The sequence below is a fragment of the Nasonia vitripennis genome, chromosome 1 (assembly GCF_009193385.2).
Source record: "Nasonia vitripennis strain AsymCx chromosome 1, Nvit_psr_1.1, whole genome shotgun sequence".
Classification (NCBI taxonomy): domain Eukaryota; kingdom Metazoa; phylum Arthropoda; class Insecta; order Hymenoptera; family Pteromalidae; genus Nasonia; species Nasonia vitripennis.
Genome location: NC_045757.1, coordinates 24,693,949 through 24,713,702, shown reverse-complemented (window position 1 = coordinate 24,713,702; position 19,754 = coordinate 24,693,949). Strand labels below are relative to the sequence as shown.

At 42.6% G+C, this 19,754-nt stretch overlaps 2 protein-coding genes across 11 annotated transcripts in view; one reads left to right on the top strand and one right to left on the bottom strand.

Moving 5' to 3' along the window:
- Positions 1 to 19,754, bottom strand: part of LOC100116102 (cAMP-specific 3',5'-cyclic phosphodiesterase) — a 185,832-nt gene that overhangs the window by 112,106 nt on the left and 53,972 nt on the right. The window lies entirely within an intron of this gene.
- The window catches only part of LOC103316015, a 28,174-nt gene continuing 19,969 nt past the window's right edge, over positions 11,550 to 19,754 (top strand). For 3 of the 4 annotated variants that reach the window (XM_032596105.1, XM_032596103.1, XM_032596104.1), the window contains exons 1-4: positions 11,605 to 11,863; positions 12,345 to 12,748; positions 14,358 to 14,534; positions 15,802 to 15,976. In XM_032596105.1, the coding sequence (XP_032451996.1) occupies positions 12,395 to 12,748; positions 14,358 to 14,534; positions 15,802 to 15,976 (706 nt within the window). In that variant the 5' untranslated portion in view covers positions 11,605 to 11,863; positions 12,345 to 12,394. Of the gene's footprint in view, positions 11,864 to 12,344; positions 12,749 to 14,357; positions 14,535 to 15,801; positions 15,977 to 19,754 lie in introns of all 4 variants that reach the window. The other variant, XM_032596102.1, reaches the window with a different exon arrangement.

The following is a 19,754-nucleotide window of genomic DNA, read 5'->3' as shown; positions in this document are numbered from 1 at the left end:
GTAGGGCCATTAATTTTGCAAAATAACCAAATAGAAAGCCAAACTGTGGAAGCTAATTTTTTTGGATATCGAAAAAGTGTCGCCCAGCATGGAACGGCATTGATATTTACAATAATTACTATATGTATATATTGTAAAAGTCTGAAAACTATTGAAATTGTTTGCTTTATGCAAAGAAAGATATTTCGCTTGAGCCGGTTTACCCTTGTTTGCCATCGAATTTATTAATACTTCTAAAATTTATCAGAATCGATCGCAGTTTCTCTTCGAGCTTCCCTTGATGCATTTCCAGGCTGAACAGTGTTTTTTTTAAACTATTGTAAGTATTTTAAAGTTTTGCATTTAAAAATCAAAAAATTCACTGTGGCTATCCTATGCTAAAACAGGTTTCATAGTGGAAAAAAAGTGCGTTAATGCGTTGAGAATTTGCCTAATGTCGATCTGCCAAGAAGCGAAAATTATCTTTTGACACCTCTAAAGATGCGAAAAACAATATCTTCTAATCAACTTTTTTTCCTCTAGCTCGAGCAACATGGCCTCGGAGTATGGCTTTTAAAACTTCAAAAACTGATTACCTATCAAGCGTAAGGGCCATAATCTTGCATCACAAGTTGGGAACTGATGAAATTCCATGCTTTTTACTTTTACTAGACTTGGCGCAGTGCGCTGCGCGCACTGTAGTCGACTATTCATTCATTAACTTATTAAATGAAATATAAATGCTTGATTGATATTTTTAATATTTATTTTCTATCACGGAAATATATCAAACTTTACAATATATGATTCATTTCGCGCTCATGTAAATTTCAAAATTGCCGCGGTTTCGTCGTCAACTTCCTTTTAAAATTTTAAGGTTATGTCTCAACTCAGTTCGTGTCAACGTTCACATCATGATTCTTTTTGTAACAATAATAATATTTACAATAGGATATTATAAATACACAAATTATAATTTGATATGTATTATAGTAGTATATTACATTTTTAATATTAGAATCAATTTTAGAAATCAAAAACAAATAAAACAATTCTAACGATGCTTTTGACGCATGCGCACTACATGAGCCAATCATATTGACGCATTCTTGGCTTCACTTCATTCGGTCATGACTTTTTTATATAGGGAAAAAAGAACTTTTTAAACCAGTACATGCATTGTTAAAGCTTTTCCTATAAAATAAAAACAGGAAATCTGGATTTCAATATGAACCGCACACGTATTAACATGGAATTTAAATTTCTTGTTATTCGTATTATAAGAAGTCAAAACGAATCGTTACGTTGTATTATTAACTTATAATCCTGTTTGCATATTCTGCTTTTACTCTAATATTTTTTAATTCCACGTAAAAACTTCTACCACTACGTCAAGCTTACTTTTTACGTGAATATTTTTGTTTTACGCATGCTTAATAAGTCGGATATATTCTGCAAATCTAGAACAGAACACTGACGGATTTACTGTATTGTAGTCATTATATCCGACGTAACTTTGAGATTTGCAAAGGTAAAAAGTTCATCATTACGCAACTCAAACATAAAAAATACAAGCTCTATAAAAATTTTCTGATTAACTTTTCATTTCAAACTTTTAATCAAATTTGCATAGGCAATAATGTTCAAACAGTCAAATACCCATTTATAATTGCGTTCGGTACAAGTGCCTTCAAAAAGTTTCGACACTTCCTCGGTCAATCTATTAAAAGAGAGAGGTCTTTGTTCGCGAGACGTCATTCAGCACAACCGAGAGATCACAAAGGAACGAGAGAAAATTAATCGATTAGCGTCAGGTCGAAAGGTGTCGCGCGGGGATGCGCGTGAAAGGGAAGCAATAATTTTCATGTCGGCGCTTGCTCGTTCGAGGGCTAAGCTTACACAACGCTCTCTGCATCGGTAACGCGGCTATTGTCCTCGGCATTTCGAGAGTCAAATTGACTCTTCACTCGCGCGTGCGCGCGTAATACCGCGGAATCGGGAAACCGAAGCGAAGTAGAGGAACGAGTCAAAGGGGACGAGGAGACAAAGATGCGCGACGAGAATAGTAGCTCGAAAGGGATTGGCCTTTTATTTTTTAAGCTCTTTAATAAAGAAGCGGAGAAACCCGGAAAAAAGGGGGCAAAAAAGCAGAGCCACTCGCCGAGCTCGGGGAAAACAGACATAGGACCGGTGCGCACTAATACGACGAGTGGCGCTCTCGAATGAAGGTACAGAAAAGAGAGAGAGAGAGAGAGAGAGAGAGAGAGAGACCAAATGCAAGCGAAAGGGGCTATTGTGAAGTTCGCTCGTTCGTGTATATGCTGCGCTCGTTCTCGTGGGCTCGCGATTACATTTCGTAAAGCTCACGACGACTGAGCCTGTAACTGCAGCATCGACGCTGAATAGAAGGTGAATTCGAGCATGTGGAATCGTTGGAATACGTACGTACTCTTTTGAGCGAAAAATAATACCTACACGGATCATTATTCGTAATATCGGCTATGCCATCGGAAGCTACGACACACTGCAACGCTACCTTCGAGTCTACATCTATGTCGAGAATACCTACTTGGACAACTTCGGAGACGGAGTTTCGCGGAATATTCTAAATGATTTCGCAGCGAGCATAGTTGTCTGAAATTCGATTCCAAAGACGCAAAGTACATACTTACATTCGAGCGCGCTCGTTATGTCTCGGATCTGCGCGTCGTTTCCCCATATCGATAAGAATCCTTCGTATTTCCACATATATCTATTCCTCTCGACGGAGAGAACCGAGTCATTTTTATTTAACACGCTCACGAGTAAGTTCTATCGATCCCTCTCTCTCCTCTCTCTTTCAGGCCGGCCATATAATAATCGTGTCAGCGGGCAAATCGACCCCTCCTTCGTGCACTCGTCTATACCTATATAGTGTACACGCACCAGTGGTGCCGGAGAATCGAGAGGCAAGCTGTTATACATACGTTATATTGCCACCGCGGCGCGGCTATGTAGCGAATACAGGAGTGCCGCGCGCGCGCGTCAGGACGAGTTGTATTAATATTCAAGCTGTGATTTTGGCTGGCGACTTCGTTAGCTTTCGGGCTATACATATATGTTGTAGGCGCGTGCGGTGATATGTATACCGAGACGTGTACATATCACCTAGCGTGACCCCGCCCGCAGCTTTGCAAGCTCTCTCTCTCTCTCTCTCTCACTCTATGTCTGTATATAGCTATCACACACACACACACACTAGCTTAGCCTTTGGTATATGGCTCTCCTAGACTACTGCAGTTCTCCTACTCGTTAACGACGCGCGAGAGAGCGGCTTTAATGTGCTGACAAAGGTTAATTGGCTTGCGATTCGCTCTGGTAATTGAGAGTTCGCGTGGGAAGCCGATGCTTTTTTCCAGCCGTAATTAGTTTGATAGATTAAGGGATTGTCGGCCCTCGATGGCTATCGGGTTGTTCTTTCGGATAAGCGGGGGATAAAAACTTGGTGCGCGGGATCGTTGGAAAACAAGAGAGAGAGGCTCGTGTTTACACTCGTTTATAAATCTTCGTACGCGCTGACTTAATCTCGAGGGGAAAATTTACACTGAAATTTCGAGAAAAAGGTTGAAAAAACGTTTTTTTGCTTGAATCGGATTTGAAATAAATTGTAAAATTTTTGCACAGTCAATTTTTTTTAAATATCTTCAATTAAGAAAGTAAAAAACCATTGCAAATTCTTTGGCACGTAGCTTCCTTCAACTTTGTGTATTGTTTTAATATTGAAATTGTTTTTATTTAATTATAATTGGGTAAAATTCTTTTGTACTCATCCCACTAGTGTTAAACACAAAAAAAAAACATAACCGTTAAACTCACTCAATTAAAAAATGAGAATGTATTATTGAAAAATATCTAGATTTTAATTAAGTTTTTGGACTATAAGCAATCGTATTGGATATTTCCATCGGCTTGCTTTGTAAAACTTTGCTCGGTTGTATTAAGCTGTTATATTATGCTCGAGACTTTGTACAGATACTCAAACAATGGCCAAGAACCCTGAAGTAGTGTAAAGATGGTCGATTTCTCGCGCAGGTGTTTTCGCTAATCAACTTTGCGTGTAGAGCTCGACGAGCATCGACTCTTTTGTCTATCCACAGAAATGCCCACCATCATCTCGTTGACGAATCCGTCACAAAGCGATTTTGTCAATAGGCGACGCGTGAAAATTCCGGGCACTAATTTACCCGGCACACTTGACCTGCAAAACTAGCCCGTCTCTAACAAGCTCTAAACACGCTCGAACGTACGTGAGCTATACATAGTTCCTAATCAATCCCTTTCGCATTACTCGCCGCACGAGCCATCAATCTACCGATTTAACTTCATCTTCTTATTCACGAGTACTTAACACCAATTCGCCGTTGACCGTAAAATGCATATATTTCTCCCTCCGGCGATAAACTCGAGCGTATGTGCGCCGCTGCTGCAGCGCAGTAATCACGAAGAATTATCAAACCCTCGTGTTTCTACTACTACGGCATTGAAGTACAATATACGCGTATAGGTGTGTGGCTCGTAAAAATCATCAAAGCTCGTACGTACGCGCGGCTTTAGCGTATTGATTTTTTTCCGATACTAATTCTGTACTTAACGCCGCGGCGCGCAATGAGGGGAACATTAGCGTTGGTAACGTGAATATTTTAAGCGAATCGATTTTTCAGAGTTCAAAAACCCAACATGCGCGAGCGCGAGAAAGTGAGAGAGAGAGAGAGAGAGAGAGAGAGAGAGAGAGAGAGAGAGAGAGAGAACCTCCGATAACAACATTATCTTTTAGCTCGACTCCTCGATAGTCCTCTTGAATTATGTATGCGTTACATGCAGATATAGCTATATCGTGTATACTGCGGTGCTGTAGATGTACGTGCGGCTCAGTTCGCCAAAGCCGCAGGAGTTTGAGTTTTACGGTGTGTGCCTGCGTGTTATATAATATTATTATAGGTTAAAATTGGAACGAGTTGCGGGAGCTGAGCGGGTCGATCAGGTGTATATATACATACGTGTGGCTCCAGATAAACGTTATTGGTTTACTCGATATATTATGCATGTACTGGCAGTCTGCAAATTTCATCAGCGGATCAAACATTAAAATCACGGCATCATTCAATCTTAGCGATATTATACCTGCTCTGTCGTTATACTGTTTGCGAAGAACGTAATGTAGCCGATATAAACGTTACTCGGAATTGTCATGTCATCGAACACATTTATTCAGATTCATGTAAACCATTGTAATATTTTATTTCGCAAGCTTTCGTCGTATTTTCAGTAATATACTACTATACGCAAGAGATATTGTAATTAAAACTTTATTAAAGAAACAACGATGCGAGAATAACGAGTACAGAAATTAATTTCCGTACGAATTAATAAATATTAATTTAAATAATCCATCGATACATCATCGAGTAATCTACAGAGCGTATGCATCAATGTAAAGTGACCGAATAAGCGATACACATTAGTTTGACGCGCCCGCGATTTCGAGTGAAGAACAAATCAAGCCTCAAAAAGCTCAGATTTAACAGTCGATATAATGTGAAGACACCGAGGCTTCCAACTGCGCATACGAGCTAAATCTCGTATAAGTGTTTCGAATCAGCAGCGATTGAAAAAAGCCGAGTGGACGTAAATAGAGCGCACTTATCCCCCTGAATATAACCGAAGGAAAAGAATCTCGTTCCAACTGCTTCCCGCAGTGTTCTCTCTCTCTCTCTCTCTCTCTCTCTCTCTCTCTCTCTCTCTCTCTCTCTCTCTCTCTCTCTCTCTCTCTCTCTCTCTCTCTCTCTCTCTCTCTCTCTCTCTCTCTCTCTGACTTGTCCTCGAGCCAATGATAACCCGAGTAATAACAGTAATGACCCCATCTTCCAGATCATTTCCCAGGCACGATCTTCCGGTGTCGCCTTTCCGAGCCGTCGTCGTAGTCGACGCCGTCCGAAATAACGATCCTCGGCCGGGCCGCTTATTATTTATGGAATATCAATCAGCGAAGCCCGGACTTCGCAGCGCTTAGCCAGGGGCTGTGCATTTTAACGACGTCTTGAACCTGCACTCTAGCAGCTGCTATATGCGCCCTTTGTGAATACGAAATGAAAAGAAAAACGAGTCGAGAGCTGCAGGCTGAAAGGGGAAGATGAACCGAGTTTCAGGTGAGAAAGAGGGCCTGTAGGATGACGCTCTCTGCTGTGTGTAATGCAATGAGGATAAAGCGCTTCAGTAGCAGATGGATTCCGGGTGAACTTTCGCGTCTCTGAATTGTAGTATTTTTCACTGAACAATGCCAAGGTGCAATTTCTCATCTCGCAAAAGTGTCGTCTCACTACATTCCAACGCATCCGAGTAGTGTAGCAATTTGCGCCGATGTTCCGCGCTCGAGAGCGAGAGTGTCTAACAATTATATCCTCATATTCAGATCCGCCTGGCAGTTATTTCAATTCAGGTACGGCAGAGCGCTAATACCCAGGTGTCAGCCGTTCGTATATTGCACGTTACGCAGAGCAACAGCTAAGTTTTAATTGCAAGAGATCTGATTCCGAACAGATTTACCCACAGGGATGTATGATTACCGCAAGGATTTCAATCGCTTCGTTCGACCGACATTTACGATCAAGAGTCCTTCACACAGGGTTGATCTGTAATAACTGATTCCGAGTAAGTAATGTTGGTGCAGCTTTTCAAATCAGAAAAAAAGACAATGGCAAGTTGTCACAGCATTAGGAATGCTGCTCGTCATCCGGTGAATCCCTACCGAAATTGCCTGAATTAAAAAAGAAAGAAGGGGAACAGACAGTGAGACAGATATATGAGGGCAGCCAAGGAAGCGAAGCGAAGAAAAGGCGGGTGAAATAGAAATTGCTGGAGGAAGAAGAAGAACCGCTAGCACGATAAATGGAAAAGTCCGAGCGAAGGCCGGATAATAGAAATCGATTCTTTGGCTTTCTTTTTTATTCCTGTATATGATCAAATAAATTAAGATAAAACGGAATGAAATATTTATTTATATTTTAATTAATATTTAATCAAGTGGATTCGTGTGTACGTTCTAAATAATGTCATATTGATGTCTTGTTTATATCTATATCTCTTATATACTATAATACAATATAATCTAAAATATTTTATAACTCTATTTTATAACTTTTATCTTCGTTTAAGTATTCATAAATAATTTCAAGAATTATGTGAGTAGGATCTGCGAACCGCAGCGTTTCGTTCAATATTGTTAACACTAGCCGATCGTTTTCTACCTGGCGATAGCCGCATCGAATTTGCTTTTCAGCTACCACGCATAAATTGGGTACGCGTCGCTCTGCTACAGCTTGGACTGAAAGCTTTGTACAAGTTTGTGGTTTCTCGTGTAATGAGCCACCCCGTTTAGCTGCTGCGTGAACATGAACAAGTACGCGACGGAGCTGCCCGTGCTTTGAGTTGTCCTCAGGGGCCGTATTCTCTAACTGTGTTAACTGTGTAGCACTCGACACAAGCAACACACAAAAACAGTTCATACATTTTTTTCGTTTTCAAATCGCGGTTTGACTCCTACCGATTGGTGTCGTACCATGCAAAAAGCCTCAAAACTAGTGCCAAATCTAAAAACATCGCTATTTTAGCCCTTTTTTATAACTCATGTGTGAACTGTTTCGGTGTGTTGCTTATATCGAGCACTATACAAACAGTCAACACAGTTAAAGAATACGGCCCCAGGTCCGTTAGTTCGACTCGGCACATCTAATAGTAGCTATCAACTTCCGGATTCCTGTCAATTACCCGCAGATTGTACTCGTCAAACACCTGCTCGTTCCCCTGCACGTACTCATTGCGATTGTTTACTTCTGCTCGACACTCCAACGGCAGTCTTATAACCCATCTTTTTTCCTCTGATCGAACATTCCCCAGCGAGGACATCATGCGCGATACGACGGTTTCAATCTGTCTTCGGTGCACCTACGATCGATCTCCAGCTCGTTGTTATTCTGCTCGAGCCTCTGCAGCACCTGCAGGTCCGGCACTCGTTTGTCCTGGTTTTGAGCCGCAAACGTCAACACGTTGTCTCGGTCTGATTGCAACATGTTGATATCCGCTTTGTGTTCGTCGATAAGGAAAGTCACTAGGTCGACGACGCAAAGCTGGACGATGTGTTGGAAGGGCGTCTCGTCTATCGTGTCTTTGTGGCAGAGGTCGCTTCCGAATTCCACCAGCTTTCTTATAATTCCTATGTGACTGTTGTCTATGTTAAGTCGTACGGCCCAGTGCAGAGCCGTGTGGCCTGAATTTATAATGATCCCTATGTTGACGTTGACATTGCAACTCAACAGCGCCGATAAGATTTCACGAGCCCGACGTTGCCCGTATAGAAGACGCACTGGACCGTGGGTAAGCAGCCGCCGTCGTCCTTGGCGTTGACATGCGCGCCATTATCTAGCAGTATCTTCACGAGTACGCGGAACTCATCATTCTAGATCATCTCGATCTTGCAGCTAACGACTAACGTCAGAACCCAGTCATTGCGCTCACTTCGATCCGCAGTAGTCACACGGAGAGACCGCATTAGCCATTGAAATTCATTTTGCCCAGTCTGTTCCCATTGGGGTATCACCCCCCTCAGCATGTCGACGTGACTTTTGTTGGAAACGGCGACGTGCACTAGGGTCTTAACTTGTTTTACCTGTGAAGTCAGCGGAGTTAATACGGAAGCCAACTCGAATGAAGAGCCAGATGATAGCGATGCTGCAACGGCGACCTGGACGAGTGATCTTCCTGAAAAACGAGCATTTATCCGCAGCCTGCTCTCCTTTAGAAGCTGTTTTATCAGGGGTATGTTGCCCACCTCGAGCACTTGGTATAAAGAGATATTTTATTGGAATGAAATAGAGCTATCTAGAGCGAATGTTTCAAAATATAAAAGTTGTAAAATATGTAATGTAAAAAAAAATTTGAGAAAAATTTCACTTCCCCAATACCAGGTTGAAAAGGAGATCCTTGTTTCCATGCAAATGCCGTAGAACAGACCGTTAATTCAAAGCTGTTATCGAAACACCCTTTAAAAGTAAGAAATCAACTTTAAGTTTGATATTTCCTTAACCAGAAATATGATTTCTCTCGGAAACGCTAGCTCGTAAATATCATCAAATCGAACCGCAGTTTAGGTAAGCTCGGTCGATCATGTAATTACATTTCGTCGTCTCGTCTTTCCTCCTTCCTAGCGTGGATTCCAAAGTATCCTGTAAACGAATTTACTCTCGAGTACGTCGTCTCGAAGCATTTTTGCCCTTATATCGTTACTCTTTGATTTTCACGTTGTTCAACTATAGGTAAACCGATATCAGAATACTTGTTATTGTGGCTGTTACTATTATTATTAACAGAATATTTGTAAAATATAAGAGCTTGCAGCTATCAATTTACCAACCAAAGGAAATCTTTCTTTGTCTCGACATAATAGCTGGATAGAATAAAAGATTCTTCATTTTTTTCCTGACTCTGAAAGGAATCCTATTGAATCAGTATCAAATAAGAAAAGAGATCCTCATTTATTTCAAGTAGTACACGCGGCAAAGGAAAAGTGTATTTCGCCGCGATATTGATTGAAAACAAAAGCTGATGCTGAATCGCAGGAATAATATTTATACTTCTTTATTCAGTAACTGTTCAAAACAATCATATCTATACCTGTTAAAAGCGACTGAACTAGAACGAACGCGCGTATTGATCCGAAACTAAACTTAAAAAAAAGAAGAGTAACAAACAAAAATAACACGAATACACAGGCCGAATCGAATAGAAGTATGGAATACAGTTACAACTTTTATTTCCAGATAAAGTTGATTCGCAAAAAGGTAAAAACTCGATAAAAATATTTGGAGAAGCCAATTACTCGATGACAACAAAAAAAAAAGTCAGCGCATGCAGTTTTCTATATTTTCAATGCACGAGTCGGACTTACAATGGACTGTACATATTTAACTAGTGCGCATGTATCGAGTTTATCCCCAGGGACATCGTGTTTGCTCTATCAAGCGTATGCGTATGCTTGAATTTCGATCAAAAAAAAAAAAAAAAAAACGAACGTGAGCAAAAAAGTTTACCCGCAAAGCACGATATTATCAATACTCGTAGAAACTCCGTGAACAAGTCTAACAGTCTAAACGGGATTGGGAAAGCTGAGCTTTTTCAACGTGCGCTAGTTGGGTAACGGTAATTATCTGTTTACTTGTGAAAGCGTATAACAGTTCAGCGATAGAATTTCGCGCCAATACATTGACAGTGTAACAAGTTATAAAATAACGAGGGGATTAGAAAGTTATTTGCCCCATTTTGCAAATCGATAACGTGGTTCCTTTGCAAAATGAAAAATAGCACTGTGTTAATCACCCAAAGGCAATCACACAAGATCAGAAATTAAGTACACCAAAATCAGACATAAATGAAAAAAAGATAATTTAAAAATTTAAAGCAGTCATAGCAGAATAGCCCAAGCAGGTCCAACAAGACTATACTTTGGTATGTCGGTACCACACCACTGTGTATATACATTCTGAGAGAGGATTTTGATGAAGGAAATAAGAAAGGCTCTATGCGCCACCTGTATCTCATCGCACGAAACTTCGGTTTCTCAAGTTTAACAAGTCCAATGTTACATAGTTTTAATTTGAATCAATTTGTTTAACGTTTCAACGGGCTTCACTCTGCTTATAAGATGCTTATTCCCGCTTTCAAGAAATGCACGCACAACTGCAACTATGAAATATTATTGTTATATATATAATGCTCATGTGTCTGTGTGTGTGTCGCGCTCGCCGGGCGCACGCGTCTAATTATAAAGCCTTAAGTACTTCCGGCGTCATCCTAATGACGCATGCGCTTAGAGCCGCGGTTAATGGCGCCTGCGTACATCTATGTTTTTCTCTCCGCTAATGGTCGCTAACTCGTGACCGGCATCGGGAACCGGATGGCGACGAGCCCTGAATTATTTCTTTTTGCGCTAGTTAGATAAGCGCTCGCTCGCGCAGAGCGTCACTCCGTGCTTTTATCATTTTCTTATGCGCGACGACACGACTCACGCGACGTAATTAAGCGTCTATTAGTGGCGTCACGCGCGCGCGCAAAAGACCGCCCGTTGCAGCTTTTCACAGGAATTCCGTCTCTGAGGAGGGAATTTCAATGGGGAGAAATTTATTAACGCGACATGGAACGGATGCGTATCACTGCTGATTGTCGACAACTGCTTTGATGTCGCTAGTTTATGCGCTGACTTTGATACAATGGCTTTGAATAAAAGAATCTCGTAGAACTGGGAGCGTTTAGAGGTGAACTTCAATGCAGTACAATAATTATACAAAGCTGGACGTGATATGCAACTCGACAGCATTACAATTACAACCTGTTCTCATACGATTGATGGAGAGTTTGATGCTCGTCAACAATGCGCTGTATTAATTTTACCGTGATTCGACACGTGCAGATATCAAAGGCCACGTCGAAATTACCGTTCGAGGCATTTCGAATTTGATAAACGGACGAACTTGAAACCAACGCAACAAGCATTAGTTGCTAGCTTCACGGCTCTCGCGTGTCTGTAGCGTCTTAGCCTTTTTCTACTCAAACTTTTTTCGAGGTTGGTTGCGCTAAATTTCCAGTGTGTTTTCTCTCCGTAACAAAGACTTTTAAAATCATTACGCGTAATGAGGTTATGCTTTGCAATCCAAATATTTGCCTCGAAATAAGTTGCCTTTCGACGAGCTATAATTACCGACATTTTCTGCAATTAGCGTCGGCAATTTCGAGAGCCTGAAAGGCGAGAGTGAACTAGAAGACATCTGAATTGCAATGAAATTTCGCGAGAATACAAGTACGTACTTTGCATACCTCCGGAAAAGTTTCGAAGGTTTTAGTTAGCTCGAGTTACAAAGTCAAGGAGAGCCAAGTCGCAACTACGGAGTGCATAATATTTGTCACTGCTTCGAGATAACCTAATTCGACGGTTGCGTTGCCTAACTTTTTGGAATCAGTAGTGTCGTAGTCCGGTTCGGTTAGAAGATCGCGCTATTTTTTCTAACGTTCATACTTTTCCTGTTGTTGTCAAAAACGAATTTTACAAAGAAATCCTATCTCTGTAGACGTCGTTTTGTAAACTCCCTTTGGCAGCTTTTTTTGATGTAGTTGCTCTTTAAATACGTTAAAAAACAGCGCAGGCGCTTGGGACGCCAAACAATTGTTAAAAGCAAACTCGTTAAACACTGCGAAACCTGCAGAATCAGCGCCGAGTATATAAAACTCGAAGAGAAAAAAGACAGCCTCCACTGAGCCTTCCCTACGTATTACTTTCCCAGCGTGAGCAGGCGAACCCCTCAGCGATCGCATCAGCTATGCGCATGGAAAAATGGACACCGAGGAAGAGCAGCCGCAGCAGCAGCAGGAAGAACAACTCGTCGGGAGCAGCAGCGCAACAGCATCGGAGGATGAAAAGCTCGTGAGACTGGAACAAGAAGCATCGGCAGAGAGGTCGACGCTCTCGAAAGTGGCGAGCGGCGACGGTAGCGGCGGCGTGCAGCTGTCCTCGGTAAGCATCGGGAGCCGCTCACGCGAGAGTAATCGGCTGCCGGCTGCGCGGCGCTGCACGGAATCCCGCCAGCGGCGCCGCTGTCAAAGCCGCATCAAAGAGCTGATTGGAAAGCACGAGCTGAAGAACGAACGGCTCGGGCAGCGGGAGGGACAGCTCTCCCAGCGCCTCCAGGTTCGTCCTCTCTTTATTCCCTCTCGCTTCCCCCCTCTCTCTCTCTCTCTCTCTCTCTCTCTTTCTCTGTCTCTCTCTCTCTCTCTCTACGCGAACGCAGCCAGCAATACACCGAACAATACACGTATACGTGTAAGCGAGCTTTGTGCGGAGTCTCCCTCCCGAGGCGACGAGATACTTACGTATTTACAAGGGAAAGAGAGCGAGAGATACTCGCTCGGGTCTTGTTTCGCCGGGATGTGTCTCGCAGGAATATCGCGGCAGCATCGGGCTCGGCGCGCGCGCACTGCAAGAGTGCGCTTGAATGATAGACGGCCTCTGCCGCTCGTTATTTATTAAGACGCGCTTTTATATCCATCTATATACGCGCCCGATGTTTATGTGTATGTATTCCCTCGCAAATATTTGCTGTTTGCTCCAGTCGGCGCTGCTTTGTTTGCGGGGGAACGGCTAAAAAATATACACCCCGTTATTTCGCTCTCCGCCTCTCTCTCTCTCTCTCTCTCTCTCTCTCTCTCTCTCTCTCTCTCTCTCTCTCTCTCTCTCTCTCTCTCTCTCGGCTTTTCGAGTTATCTCCGAACGGCGCCTCCTTTTTTCCGGTTTGTTTTTACGGCGCAGCAAAAACGAAATAGAGATCCGGGAAACACAGTGTGCGCGCGTTTTTTTCGAATCGATCAGAGTTATCGAGAAGCTATTGAAGGGCGAGGAGGTAAAAAATCCTCGGGTATCATACCGTCGAAATAAACAAAAAGCTCTATAACGCCTTTGAATTATCGCGAGTACAATGAAGCGCTCAATCAATACTGATTCGCGCAAAGTGCAGACATAAACAGTGCACCGCCTCTTTTTGAAGAGTGAAAAAACGTATAGAGCAGCAGACAATGCGCCACGGATCCTCTTTTGTGTGAAGTGCCAAAGGAGTTTCTTCTGGTTAGAAAATCTTTCGCGAAAGTTCTTGAGTCGAGGCTTTCGCGAAGTTTAGAAAGGTTTTAGGGCGCTACTTCCGTATTAAATTCCATTACCACGCGATTGCCAACTATACACTTTACACATTAAAGCGCTACAGATACCCAACTCGGGGTTTGTTTATTTTAGCCATAGTCGCGACGACGGAACTAGTTATTCGACAAATTCTAATTAACCATAAAACGTATAATACATCCGGGCTCGCATCCTTGTAAACTTACGCGAGCTCGCGGGGGCGGCTATCAAAGTTTCTATATCAACGCGAATTAGCCTAATTAAATCGGCCGTATCCACTCGAATGGATCTTCGCTCTCGCCTCCGAGATACACTCGCGCGCGCGCGCGCAAACGGGTCTCGAGTACACGCGCCCCTAGAGAAAAAATAAGAAGACAGGGGTGCGCACAACACGCTCGTAAAAATATAATTCTATTAAGAGCGAGAGAGAAAGAGAGAGATAGAGAGAACCGCCTATGTATTTATACGGCCGCGCACATCATACGCCGGCGGCCGAAAAATTGATCGAGGGCCGTGGAAGGGCTTTCCTTTTTATACGACTCAATAAAAAGCGCCGAGCGAGCGGCTCGTAAAAAAGCTGCTCCGCGTCGTCAGCGTGTACACTACATAGGCGCTCTCGTCCTTGCAGATGCTGGAGTGTACGGTGCCGGCAGTGGCGGTATGGAGGGCCAGGCAGTCGAGCCCCGAGACGTTGCGCAAGCTCGTCGAGGTGGCCACCACCACGAAGACGACTGCTGCTGGCTGCAGGATCACGCCGAGCCGGCATTACGACTGCAGAGTGCGCGAGATCGAGGCTCAGCGTAAGGTCAGTTTACCTTCTTTGGATTATGCCAGCTCCTGCGATGCCCCGTGTGCACGCGCGTGTGTGTCGTCGACGGGGGATTTCGTGTTAAGCCTTTGTGGTGGCGGGCTCGGTTTGGAGCGAGCTTGCGAAGCTCGGAAACAGGAGACGGTGAATTGCGGCTGGGTAGGCGGAGAGTCGATTTTCAGGGAATAATTTCCGTTCGCGAGAGCTATTATCGCGGTTGGAACTGTGATATGGGCTTGCGAAAATTTGGGGTTTGGTTTGTAAACGCTCGTGATGAGGCGTCGAGCTTATAAATGATTCAAATCGACTCACTAATTACCATGGCCCGTTGGAGAGAAAAGTCTGTTACTCACCTGAAACATAAAAAGGAAAAAACGATTATTAGACGTGGTAAGAATTTGTGAAGATTTATTTTAGAATAGAACCAGTTAGTTTCATAGCACATTAACGCTCGATTGTTCCCGAAGTCTCGAAACAATTTCGAGATTTTCAAGATTTATAATTTAATCAACTTCATCTATAGAGAATTAAATTTCGTCCTAATTGCTTTTCGCGCTCACCAGATTCCGAATTCATATTTGAACTTGGAACGAAGTACATTAAATTCACAACCCGCTCGAAAACCTAAAGAGTTATGCGCAAACTTTTAGAAAGTCGCCCTAACGGAGTACGTTCCAATGTCGGGAAAAATTCCACGCGTATGGGTTGATTGGAGATGTGCGTACAAGGAAAGCTCCTCGCTTTTAATCTCCGCGCGGAAGACTTAAAGACGCTGCGCTATCAGTTGCCGTGGACGTGCTGTACCTGAGACTCTTTGATGTGCACGCGGCTTGGCTTCGACGCGAGCTTTGCATTATCGTAAAAACCTATACAGCTGCTGAAAATTTAACGAACACTAAGGTGCTGCGTATAAATATAAATGGTGCTTCGGCGAAAAATCGACTTTCTCATAACGAATTTCCGCTTAATCCGAGAAGTAAAAGAACAACAGCAGCGCTGCAGCGCTTGATAAATACGCGCTAGAATAATAAAATCAGCCCCATATATAAAAGTTGCTCTCTCTTTTTCGCTGGCGAGGACGCGTGCGGTGTCTCCCCCAGAGAGAAAGAGAGATAGAGCATCGGTGCAATAAATGTACCGACACCCGATCGTTCTTCTCACCCTTCTCATTTATATACACACACATATATATATATATATATATATATATATATATATATATATATATATATATATATATATATATATATATATATAAGCGCAGGAAGCTCACCGTCGAGCGGAGGAGGCGCGCAGCTTGTGGCTGGAGCGCGAGGCGGTCCTGCAGAGCCAGAGGGCGCGCGTCGAGCTGGCAAGGCAACAGCAGGCCGAGCGAAGGCTGCGGATGGACCAACTGACCGCCGAGGCTCGGAAACTCGAGAAGGAGGCCGGCAGCGCCGGTGAGTTGGCTCACTTTACTTTTACCCGTCAAACTTCCAGTGAAAGGGCAACTTCCGAGGACGCCCTCGGCATCGGTAATAAATCATCGCGTGTTTTTAGATTCAATTTGTAAGTCCGGCCACTTGACTCTCGGTTTCGAAGGATCGAGCGCGTTTCAAGGGTCTTCGGGACTTCGAGACGCTATATGTGCGCGGGTGAACGAACGCCTTGCATTCGTACGCGGCCAGACTGGCGAAAAGTTTTCCTTTGTTTGGGTTCGGGGGGAGAACGCGATTTTTCTCTCTTCCGCTCTATCTGGCGAGAGGGGCAACAGAAAAGTTACGACGCGACAGCGTATAGAGGATACAGCCAGACGGTCTCGCGCGAGAGCGGATGGCCGTCGCCGCTTTATTGTACGTGTACGACGATAAAAGTGTATCGCTGATGAACGCTGAAATATGTGCTCGTGAGATTTTTTGTTCCGCTTCTAGAGGGGAGGGCAGTCGAATCGTGTGAAAAAAACTTTTTCCACCACGGACTTTTCTTCGAAGAGCCACTGAGAGAGAACTTGACGCACAACTTCGTATACTGATATTTGGGTCAAGAGAAAACAACTGCGCTTTATTCGCTTGCTTAGCTGCGAGCTTGATTTGTCTCTTTTTCTCTCTCTCTCTCACTCTCTCTCTCTCTCTCTCTCTCTCTCTCTCTCTCTCTCTCACTCTCTCTCCGGATATGCGTTTGTGTTGTCGAGGTGCGAATTGATTCGGTTCTGTCTTCGCTCACATTCGACGCGTATTGTTTTCTTACGATTGTTTTCGGTCGTCAAAAGTTTGTATGCGTGACGCAAAGTTTTTCGACTGCCATCCGCTCAACATGTACGTAGTAAGTAGTACAGTTGAGGCTTAGGTCAGACGCGCCGTGTGTATACATCGATATTTAATCATACGTTCAACGCGAAAGCGCTGCGCAGTTTTTTTAATTTTGAAATTGTTTCTGCAGCCACGCTAGCCCTGATATTCATTTTTCCAATGTGAAGAAGGAAAACACTTGAATGAATAGGAGTTGCTTTTACTCGAAAACGAAAGAAAAAACGAAGCATGGAAGGCGTTCGATAGTTTACTTCGCATTTTTCCGAGAAATAGATGTTTTATTAAAATATGAAATGCGAGGAACTATGGACTTGTGAAATACCGTTTAAGATAACACAGGCTTTAATTTGCTACCGGTGAATGTGTCAAATGAAACCGACTGTGCATAATTAAAGCACTTTTATTTTAATTCGAGGGAATGCCATAAATTGCGCTGCTGTTACTGGAATTTTCATGAGGCCAGCGCAAATCTAGGCGGGAAGTACGAAATTTATTGTGAAATTAAAAATCGAAAATGCTCTGGCGCAATCGCGCGGAATTTTAATTATAATTTATGAAAACGGATATCCGTGCCAAGAATTTTCTCTAGTATACTGCTTCGTCGCTGCGTTAAAATATACGTGGTTAATTCGTCGTCATGAATTTATTTACTGACGCGTTTATTACTATTGATTATCTGCCAAAACGCACTGGAACACAAGAGCGAGCGTAGTGCGGCGGCTTTTCAATAATCATTCAGTTTGACCTAACAAATCGGTGCGTAAAGCGTTGTTTGTAAAGGCTGAGCTTTGATACCTGTAAACTTGTCATTTCAAGTGTTGTAATTTATGCCGCCGCTGTCGTTACGCAACCTTTCCTAAAATATGCACAACAATATCAAATGACGCGTTTCAGAAATAGTTCAACTATACTGCTGCTGTAAAATATTTTCCTTCGAATCAGTATCGCTCTGTTTCTACTAAAATATTGAGCAGCTTCTAAACGCCTAGACGTAATGGGTGTTTTACTTTGCTAATATATTTCGGAGGAAGTAGTGAATTATATATTCGACGGCTGCCTTGAACTTACCTAACTGGAAATGTTCTTTAATGAAACGCTTTTTCCTGTGCGTTCCTATAAGACTAAGAATAATCGCATATCCTTTGTTGAGCAGTTACAGCATTAATGACCCAGCACGGCGGTTTTGGCACGAATTGCACACCCCTATATGTGCCTAGAGCGCGCCTTAATATGATGAGAGAAATAAAAAGTGGCTATGCTACACCTAGCGCCGCTAGCTATAAAGTGTAGTGGTAGATTGAGAACATGCATATATGTGCAAATCCAGAAAAAACCGGACACTTTTGGGGGTCTGAGTAAACAAAATTGAAATTTGAGGGCACACCTCCCAGACCAACTTTTTTGGGTTCCTTAGGCCACCCAGAACCCGAAAAACCTTGGGTTCCCGCGATTACGAAATACTTATTTTTTTGCCAGGCACTTTAAATTCTCTTATGGGAATTTAACATGGGAAGAATAAACGAAAATTAGCCGTGGTTCAACTTTACCCACTCGGTGTCTGAAGGCGCAATCCAAAAATGTGTATTACTAAGTTCAAAGTATTAGAAGAGAGCTTCAATTTGAGGGCTGGTGGATTAAAAATGGTGGCCTAGGTAAAAAGTTGTCTAGGCTTGAAAATAGCAAAAAATCATAAAAACTTGGATTTTTTACGAAAATCAGCAATTTTTTCCATTTTTAAAATCCTTATAACTTTTGATCCCAGATATAAATATTTTTTTATCTTTTTCGTTGTCATATATATAGCTGATGAAACCGGTAAAATGTTTAATCTGATTTTTGAAAGCAAAATTAGCAAAAAGAGCTTCAATTTGAGGGCCGGATGGTTAAAATTGACTGCTTGGATCGAAAGTTATAAGGATTTTAAAAATGGGAAAAATCGCTGATTTTCCTAAAAGTTTTCATAATTTTTCGCAATATTGAAGCCTAGACAACTTTTTACCTAGGCCACCATTTTTAATCCACCAGCCCTCAAATTGAAGCTCTCTTCTAATACTTTGAACTTAGTAATACACATTTTTGGATTGCGCCTTTAGACACCGAGTGGGTAAAGTTGAACCATGGCTAATTTTCGTTTATTCTTCCCATGTTAAATTCCCATAAGAGAATTTAAAGTGCCTGGCAAAAAAATAAGTATTTCGTAATCGCGGGAACCCAAGGTTTTTCGGGTTCTGGGTGGCCTAAGGAACCCAAAAAAGTTGGTCTGGGAGGTGTGCCCTCAAATTTCAATTTTGTTTACTCAGACCCCCAAAAGTGTCCGGTTTTTTGTGGATTTGAACATATACGATTCAAACTGTTTCGTTTACACATGTAACTTCTGGTTTGGCCCTAATACGTCTGACTTTTCATCGTGTTAAATATACTATTGTATTTAACTATGAAAATAACTGTGCAGATGATGAATCCACTTCTATAAGACTGACATTTTAAAAATAGAAAAAAGATGCAGCTTATCACAACGATATTTCGCAAATATCGCGGTTTTCAAAAATTTCGAGACTCCTCGACTGGCTTTCCTTTTATTACACTCCACATATATACTTTAATATCGGCCAACCAGCGATAAATCAAGGTAGACGATAAAAACGGCGTCGTTATATTAGGACTTCGCCCTGCGACGAATTTCCAGCGGCGGCGAATAACCCACGAAAATTGTCAATTTTCTATTAACCATAAAATACGCACACGCACTACAATAAAGGCACCCATATTTTCCTCGCGCAAGCACCTAATTTTATGGGAAAATGCTGCCTTGCTCTGTAGCCCTCGACGACGTCGCCCTCGAACGCTGCGGCTTCGTTCGCTCTCTCTCTCTCTCTCTCTCTCTCTCTCTCTCTCTCTCTCTCTCTCTCTCTCTCTCTCTCTCTCTCTC